Source organism: Dacryopinax primogenitus (assembly GCF_000292625.1).
Source record: "Dacryopinax primogenitus strain DJM-731 SS1 chromosome Unknown DACRYscaffold_13, whole genome shotgun sequence".
NCBI classification, from domain to species: domain Eukaryota; kingdom Fungi; phylum Basidiomycota; class Dacrymycetes; order Dacrymycetales; family Dacrymycetaceae; genus Dacryopinax; species Dacryopinax primogenitus.
In genome coordinates, this window is record NW_024467210.1 from 934,746 (window position 1) to 942,365 (window position 7,620).

At 52.2% G+C, this 7,620-nt stretch overlaps 5 protein-coding genes across 5 annotated transcripts; 3 read left to right on the forward strand and 2 right to left on the reverse strand.

The window, feature by feature from the left end:
* Positions 1-760: 760 nt before the first annotated feature.
* DACRYDRAFT_117401 (uncharacterized protein) lies at positions 761-1,416 on the forward strand (the record flags this gene model as incomplete). The annotated part of the gene is made up of 3 exons (XM_040770375.1): positions 761-868; positions 929-988; positions 1,039-1,416. 3 exons carry the CDS (start codon positions 761-763, stop codon positions 1,384-1,386), a joined length of 516 nt encoding a protein of 171 aa, XP_040627337.1. The 3' UTR covers positions 1,387-1,416.
* Positions 1,417-3,247: 1,831 nt separating this feature from the next.
* On the reverse strand, positions 3,248-3,873 carry DACRYDRAFT_23330 (uncharacterized protein). The gene has a single exon (XM_040773204.1). It carries the CDS (start codon positions 3,794-3,796, stop codon positions 3,287-3,289), a length of 510 nt encoding a protein of 169 aa, XP_040627338.1. The 5' UTR covers positions 3,797-3,873; the 3' UTR covers positions 3,248-3,286.
* Positions 3,874-4,499: 626 nt separating this feature from the next.
* Positions 4,500-4,902, forward strand: DACRYDRAFT_109162 (uncharacterized protein; the record flags this gene model as incomplete). Its single annotated transcript, XM_040768827.1, has 3 exons — positions 4,500-4,592; positions 4,655-4,723; positions 4,780-4,902. The coding sequence occupies 3 exons, from the start codon at positions 4,500-4,502 to the stop codon at positions 4,900-4,902; spliced, it is 285 nt and encodes a 94-aa protein (XP_040627339.1).
* A 396-nt stretch (positions 4,903-5,298) lies between these two features.
* DACRYDRAFT_54441 (uncharacterized protein) lies at positions 5,299-5,929 on the forward strand (the record flags this gene model as incomplete). The annotated part of the gene is made up of 4 exons (XM_040775254.1): positions 5,299-5,525; positions 5,576-5,666; positions 5,717-5,760; positions 5,815-5,929. Coding segments are annotated over 4 exons (477 nt in total), but the record flags the coding sequence as incomplete, so codon positions are not given.
* A 636-nt stretch (positions 5,930-6,565) lies between these two features.
* Positions 6,566-7,091, reverse strand: DACRYDRAFT_95659 (uncharacterized protein). Its single transcript, XM_040777309.1, has 3 exons — positions 7,077-7,091; positions 6,796-7,030; positions 6,566-6,726 (listed from the first exon to the last, which is right to left on the reverse strand). The coding sequence occupies exons 2-3, from the start codon at positions 6,914-6,916 to the stop codon at positions 6,665-6,667; spliced, it is 183 nt and encodes a 60-aa protein (XP_040627341.1). The 5' UTR covers positions 6,917-7,030; positions 7,077-7,091; the 3' UTR covers positions 6,566-6,664.
* Positions 7,092-7,620: the final 529 nt, after the last annotated feature.

The following is a 7,620-nucleotide window of genomic DNA, read 5'->3' on the forward strand; positions in this document are numbered from 1 at the left end:
CTGTGCATGACCTCATATGACCTCATCCTTGGTCATATGACCTGATCACCTGACTAGGCTGAGTAAGCAAGATGTTCTAGCAGGTTCCACCACAGAGGTATAAATATAAGGCCTACTCTGCCTGGGACTGTCTCTTCAGACTTGGTCTCTTAGGATCATCCACAGGTACCTATACTGTAGATAGGTCTTAGTCATCAGGTCTACTCCACTTCCTTGTTGCCTGCTTAGACTCTTGGCACTCTTAAGTGAGCAGACTTAGTCAGCCTGTGTTGCCCTAACAATGGAGTGCATCCCAGATGCAGGGAGGATGGGGAACAGGATGCAGTGGAGGGTTGGGAGGATTGGGAACAGAACACAGTGGAGCGTCAACAAGAGGACACAACATAGGCACTTGAGGCTTGCTTTGGGGGGGTGCTGGGGTGCATGGAGGTACAAACAATACAACTGGGCAGCACCATGGGTCCCATGGCCATGGTGGTGGGCCTAGCCAAAATGACCCATTCATGTGAAATACTGATAACCAATGTATGTCTGTTGAATGATTTATCCGATCAAATAGTATGCTATTTCTGGGATGAGGGTGATAGCAGGTATTCACACTGTGATGGTGAGTGTTGTGTTTGTCTCGCATCCACGTGATAGGGATCAGTCATCATCAGGGCACGTGATTCACGCGTCGCGTTGTCCTGGCGGGGGCGTCACAATCATCTCTACACTCGTCCTCCCTCCTCATTCGCACTATAAAGTCCATCCACAGGCCATGGAAACTGTCCTAGCAAATGGATTACGTGTTACGGAGATAACAGCCAAGGGCAAGGATCGGTTGGCCGCAGCCCTGATATTTCCCACTGGTTCAAACGCTGATCCCGTGCGTTTTCCGGCAATTGCAGGATCAACAACGGCTGACCTTCTGGCACGCTCTTTGCAGCATCACCGCCCTGGCCTTGCTCACCTCATGGAACATATTTTGGCTCGAATGGTATTTGACGTGTGTCTCCTCCCTCTCTTGATTCTAACACATCACTTATGCCTTTCTAGACAGTGCGGGAAAAGTACGGAGGCCATCTCGACGCCTCGACTACGGAGATATATACTGTATTCGCCTTTGATATTTGTGGGAGGGAATCAAGCCAATTTCTCAAGGAGCTTCTTGACTGTTTTTTTGCGAAAGAAGCATCGCAAACAGAACATCTTGAACGAGGGCTTGACGACGTGGTGGACGAATATTTCTATGCCAGACGCGCCTATCGCATCCCAGACATTGCCGAAGAAATACTGGGACAGCTCCGAGGTGTCAAAGGACCCAAGGATGGGAATGAGGATACCCTCCTGGGTACTAGTCGAGACAGAGCGGTCGCTCTGGAGGTCCTCTCGGGTGAAGTGTAGATTCGACAGCAAAATTATTATCAACCCTCGAACGCGATGTTACTTCTCTACTCTGATGGTACGCTCGATTGGCACGTCATCGCTCGATTATTGACTCAATGTACACAGTTGCTGAGATGGAACAATGTAGATCAGTTATGTCAACCTGGGCGACGTCTTCGACTTGGCACAGGCATGATGCCCAATCTTTGACTCTCCTGGAATCAGGACCTGCCGTGAACACGGTAGTGAATCACTCCTTGGTGCCTCTACTGCCGGAGGCAAAAAAAGCGATGACAGCTGATGACTCCCTGCTAAGGCAGTCCCCTGCCTTTCCTTTAGCGGTGCGGCAGTACTCTAGCTGTTCCTGGCCTTGCTAATGACCATTCAGTCGATTATCGATGTCCAGTGGCTAGGACCCATCGTTCTTTATGTGTATTTTCCCTGCGCCGATGGCCTCTGCTGCCAGAGGTGTTGGCCGTGCCAACTGGAAGATCTGGCGATGCTCATCAGAACCAGACATCCCGACAGCGAAATTCGGATGCAGCTTGATAGCGGAAGCCATTATTACAGAGGGTTCACCGTGGCCCTTCCATGTAACACGAAGGACCTCTGTTTGCATTCATGTCTGGCGTCTTCGCTGTTTGACACGCTGAAGGCATGGGTTCCTAAAGGCGCCATTCGCTGCACGGGCGGAGTCCCCACACCTCCGGCCATGGACAACATGACGCAATGGATGAAGCGGAATGCAGGGCGGGTTGTCCATTCAACATCCCAACCTAAGCACAAAAGGCATTGTGAGAGGAGCCAGATGCGATGCATCTCGGAATTCCTTGCCCTCGAGAAGTCCGTCCAGTTCTATTTTTCACCCCCTGCCGACGAGATGGATCCAATGAAGAACATTGTCCAATTCACTGTCAGTGGACCCACTGGAACGACGGGGAACATGGCCCTCCAGACCCGCGTGCGTAAACTATTTCTTGCCCATCGTGTTGCTCATGCAGACGTACAGGGCGGCACCTCATTGGGTCAGTTTAAGAAAGTCGCTCTGGAGCTCATCAAGTCTCGCGCTGAATCGGCTGAAGAAAGGGAAGTCTTTCCTTCTATTTGTCAATCCCTCCATCGCAATATATACCTAATGGTGTCCGAAGTCGTCCAGCCAGCCGCTGCCTCTCTGTGCCGGCTCTTGAAACGACTTTGCGCCGGGTACACTTGTTTTGTGCATACAATGCCAGTCCCGACAAAACGCTCAGGGAAAGGACGTGTCCTTGCTTGTCTCATGACCCTTGCGACCAAGAGCCGCAGTGCGCCGGATAGGTTATGCGCCTTGTTAAAGAGCCGTCGCGAGAGTTGCAGTCGCATGACTCCTCGAGCATGGGAGGAGATCTGCAAGCAGATCCATCACGAAACCGAGCCAGGTGTGTACTTTTCACTGTATGGTACATGGTGGAAAAGTGACGTAGGCTTATAGGCCCAGATATCAAGGATGCTGAGCACTTCTTCCGGGTCTTATCAGACTTATGCAATAACATTGTGGAGCAACCGCGAGAACGCCAACCACTTTCCAGCCTCGATGCAAATTCCCTTCGCGGAGACCGTTGACGTTAGCTGGACATCAGCAAATGTTAGAGTTCTATGCTGTAGATCTCTACACGCGCTTGTTCCTGTAACGTTTACTTGTTGCTTAGCTTCGATCATTCCGGTCCCGTGCACTTCTATCGAGATACGTAGTACTGCCGGTATTCCATTCAGTTGTCTCCTGGTTCAGTATATTGATACTAGTGCTGCGGGTGGGCGGAGGCGGAATTCTTGCCGTCTAGAGGTGATTCAGACTATCGAGGCGGGTGAGCAAGTAATATGATAGTGCAAGAAGAAGGTACATGGTGCTTTGCCTCTTCCGCTACCTTATCGCGAAGACGTACTATCTCGTCCTCCTCCGGCAGAATAAAATACGGGTTATCGAGGGCCCACTGGATCTGGCGAAGGAATTGGCGATGTGTTCTTCGACCATCGCTGGGATCAAGTCTGCCCAGGACTTTGGTAGGTGGTCCGCAAACACTCTCATACAAGCGTATTGGAACCAATCAGGATAAAACCCTGCCCTGCCCCAGTCGACCAGCCAGATCTGGTCCACTGCGTCGACTCTGACATTGCGCAAGTTGATGTCTCCGTGAGTAAAGAAAAGAGGCGTAGAGTGGTCCAAGGGTGGCACTGGGATGGTTGGTCGGTCTCGATGCCACGCCATTCCAATAACATCAACAATAAGGCGCTTCTTCTGGTACCATTGCCCTAGCTCCTGAGCGTTGTTGAACGCCCGCGGGACTCTCGTCTTCGAACGGCATGCCTTGACACAGCCAGGCTTCATTGGTTCCATCGTAAGGGCCAGGAATGCTACGTCCCGGAATCCGAATTTGGCGCAGCTGGTCGACATAGCGAGCAATTTTAGCTGCCACGTCTCTCCGATTTTCTTCGTCCAGCGTTGGTCAGATCGTTTCCAGGTCAGTACCAGGGATATAGTCCATTTTGATATACAGGTACTCGGCACGGCGAAAGACCGCATAGACACGAGGCACAGGTATGTCTGTCTGCCGGGCGACAAGCCACATCATGCATGGCTCTGCTTCGGGGCGCAGAGCCGAATGCGACTCCGCGTTCGGACAGACGACGGTACGTTTGATAAGACAAGGCGAGCCTGGAACGTGATAGATGTCCGGGCGCGGATCATATGATCTTTGTGGTTTCCATCTCTGTAGAAACGATCCACGATCTCGCAATAAGTGGCCCAGTTTGGTGCTAACATTGAATGGCAACAGGCGAGTCGGTATCAAAACTCTTGCTGTGCGAACAGAGAACAGGAAAGCGACGAGTATGGTGATGGCTGAGAATTGGTCAACAAGAAACCTACGGAAAACAGAGTAGGCTATGCGCACGCTTGTGAATAGGAAGCAGTGGCTGTGCACCGGTTATCGCCGCGGAGTTGTCAGTCCTTGGCTTCTTAACCTCTCTCGTGTCTTCCTCGACCATGGCGATATATGTCATCACTCTACCCTCCCTTTCCCTCTTATACCCTTCTGTGTGCACCTAGCCCAGTCACATTGTCAGGGCTATATCTTTCCCATACCTCTGTCCATATCATGACCAACTCGATCGAACACAAACCCATCACAGCTGTCCTGAACTATTGCACCCCGTCACAGTCGTTTGGTCCTTCGGAGCGTCCACTTCGCGTTAGCCATTTGGATGGCTTCCACACTCTTTCTCCTGCTCACGGACGCCTTGTGACCCACAGTATGCATATGAACCTCCCCCCGCAGGGAGGCCTGAAACCAACGAGGCTCTCGAGGCTCAACTGATGCCCGTAAGTCCATTTGCTTAAAGTGCTCTGGTAGTCAAGTGGTTTAACCCACGTGTTAGATACACGACGTTCGCGGGAGAAAGGATATCGGTCTTGATATGAGCGGCTTTGCGGTTCTGGAAGCCATTCCAGATCATCACCCCAGCGTATACGAGGACGAGAACTGGATCAAGACGCACTAGTATGAGGAGATATCCGGGTGGGCTCCCGGAGCAATATGAGCCTCGACCGATCGCTGACTGGCTACTTAATATCGCAGAATGCTGAAGGAGCGCCTGGGCGCCGTTCGTGTGGTCATGTCAGTTCTCATACCACGTACTTGACATTGTCCGCAAGGCTCGTTCTTTCTATTCCATCCCGTTCAAGATTCGATCATACAATCCGTCGTCGCGAGAAGGAAACGGAAGGGAAGCCGGACAAGCGCGGACGTGTCAGTGTTGCACTGCTTGGAACTATCTCGCACTCGTCTGACTCAATCTGTGCCTTTCCTTTTCCCGTCGACGAACAACCGATAGCGTCAGCCCGTCTATCGTGGTAAGCCCTTCCCCTGATACCCCTCCCCAGCACGGGATAATGTTCCTGACTCTGTAGTTCACGTCGATCAAACGCCGCAATCCGGGTACGAGCGCATATTCCGCCACCTCTCGCCCGCAGATGCAGAAAGTCTATCGCTCGGTCGTGTGCAGATCATCAACGTCTGGAGTCCCATCCGGGGTCCCGTACGGGACGCACCGCTGGCAGTGTGTCACGCCAGGAGTGTCGCTCCGGGTGATTTGGTCCACCAACGGTTGATATATCAAGACCGGTTCGTTCACGGCTCACTGTCAAGGCGTTTGTCTTCACTGTACCCTACAGCGAAAGCTCCACGTACCTTGTTCAACACAACCCTGTACATGAATGGTACTATCTGTCGAACATGAGCTCTGATGAAGCGCTGCTGATCAAAGTTTGTTGTTTTACCACCGGTGGTAGAGGAATCTGACGAGCTGATGCCAGTGTTACGACAATAAATACCCTCATTCGGTGACGCCTCACACAGGGTACATCCGTCCCACTTTACGGCAATTCAAAGTCTGACGCACGCATTTGCCCAGATTTGTCGTCGCTGATACTGAATCAGCTCTCCCGCGCCAAAGCATCGAAGTACGTTGTTTGGTGTTTTTCGACGATGACACGAACAAGATGGAGGTGATGGGGACGGAGTACTAGCGAACGATAGAGCAAGCCTGTCGGCCCTTTGCGCATGGGTCGGTCGCCGGCTTCTACAGTCGTTCACATCGCTTTCATTTTGTATCAAACACCTCGTCTTAAATCACATTATCGTGAACCGCGTGCCTCCCGGTTTGACAAACTACAGTCTGGACGAATGCACAGGTACAATGGATAGCTTAGAGCATACGTACCAACCTGTCCTCTCAACATGTGATACAAACGCTTTGACTGGAGGCACAGACCTGGGCCCAGCGTCCTGCTCGGTGAGCAAGTCAAGAACAACCGGTGCCACGCCAAACCGATCCTCTTGGGTGTGGGAGCCCCCAAACAATCCCCGCTTCGGGAAGACGTCCGCCTGCCCTCACCTTTCTCCGAGCGACGTCCTTTTGGGACTAGGGCTCGGGTTGGGACTGGACCTTCCTCCCAGTGACCTGTTAAAGTAATGACAAGCTGTGTTCTCGTGCTTCGCCGGGAGGACTTGGGTTTCTCGTTCGGGGAGGAGATGGAGGGTATAACTTCAACTGGTGGGGCTGCGGGGTGTTTTACGTATCCCTTGAAATCCCGTTTGCTACAGACAGATCCATCAATCAACCATACACAGAGGAAGGAAATCCAACGCACCCTTCCTGACCCGGTTCCCCTGCACCTCTCTCGCCGACACCCGGATCTCAGGCTTCGACAGCGCATCATACAGGCTCGTCTTGACTCCCAGTCCGTTGCTCCAGAGCGCCTCTAAGTCTCTTCCATCCTAAGCTCTCGTGTGTCCTCTGTGCAAGAATCGATCACATGGTTCCCTTTCGCAGATATCAGGTTCGGTTGATAAAGATTCCACCATGGCTCCTGCTTCCATGCTGTTGCCGTACCGTTGTGCTCCCAGTCTCCTTGTCCACATCGCCGGAAAGGACATACGCCCATACCTGAGCCTACAAAATCTTGTGCCAATCGTTTGAGCCTATACACGTCCAGACCCATGTTGATGAGCATATCGGGCCCGCGGGCCAGCTCCTGTACTTGGATGTTCCCAATCTCGTCGCATAGGGCATGTGGGTACGTTGTGGGAGGGGGCGTGCAGGGCGTAATACACAGAATCTGACCTTTCTAATGAGCGATTAGCATATAGATGCACTTCAGAGGAAGGGCGTACACAAGGAGAGGCAGGCTAGGGAAGGAGGAGCTCGTTTGCAGCCCAACATTCTGACCTAGAGGTGGACGTGAGGGTCGTCCCTGTTATCTCCTTCCTACCACTTTTACGTCAACCAACGAAGATGCGTTCAACGACCACAGCCAACTATATCGTCTAAGGAATACGCCCTGTAGATCCGAACAGCGATACAGGCTATAGTCAAGAAAGTAAATGACAGTGATGGAGAGCGTACAAGAGTAAAGTCAGTGCGTCCTTAGTCTTGCTCTCACCGCACTCCTCAACGCAGAACAGCCGCCTTCGATCTGATGCTCCAGACGCACCCATCCACCCCATGCACGCATCCCTTTTCCTCAACGACCGAGAGAGACGGTGTCGGGCGGGTTGTATGCGCTCTTGATGCGGTGCGATTTAGGTTAACAGTCCATCGTCCACCGTGCGTTTCTAGCCTCCTCGTGTGTCGAAATTAACCTAACGACCCGTATTCAGTCCTGCCGATACAACTCTTATGGACTCGTATACCAATACTACACTATGCCCGCTCAAC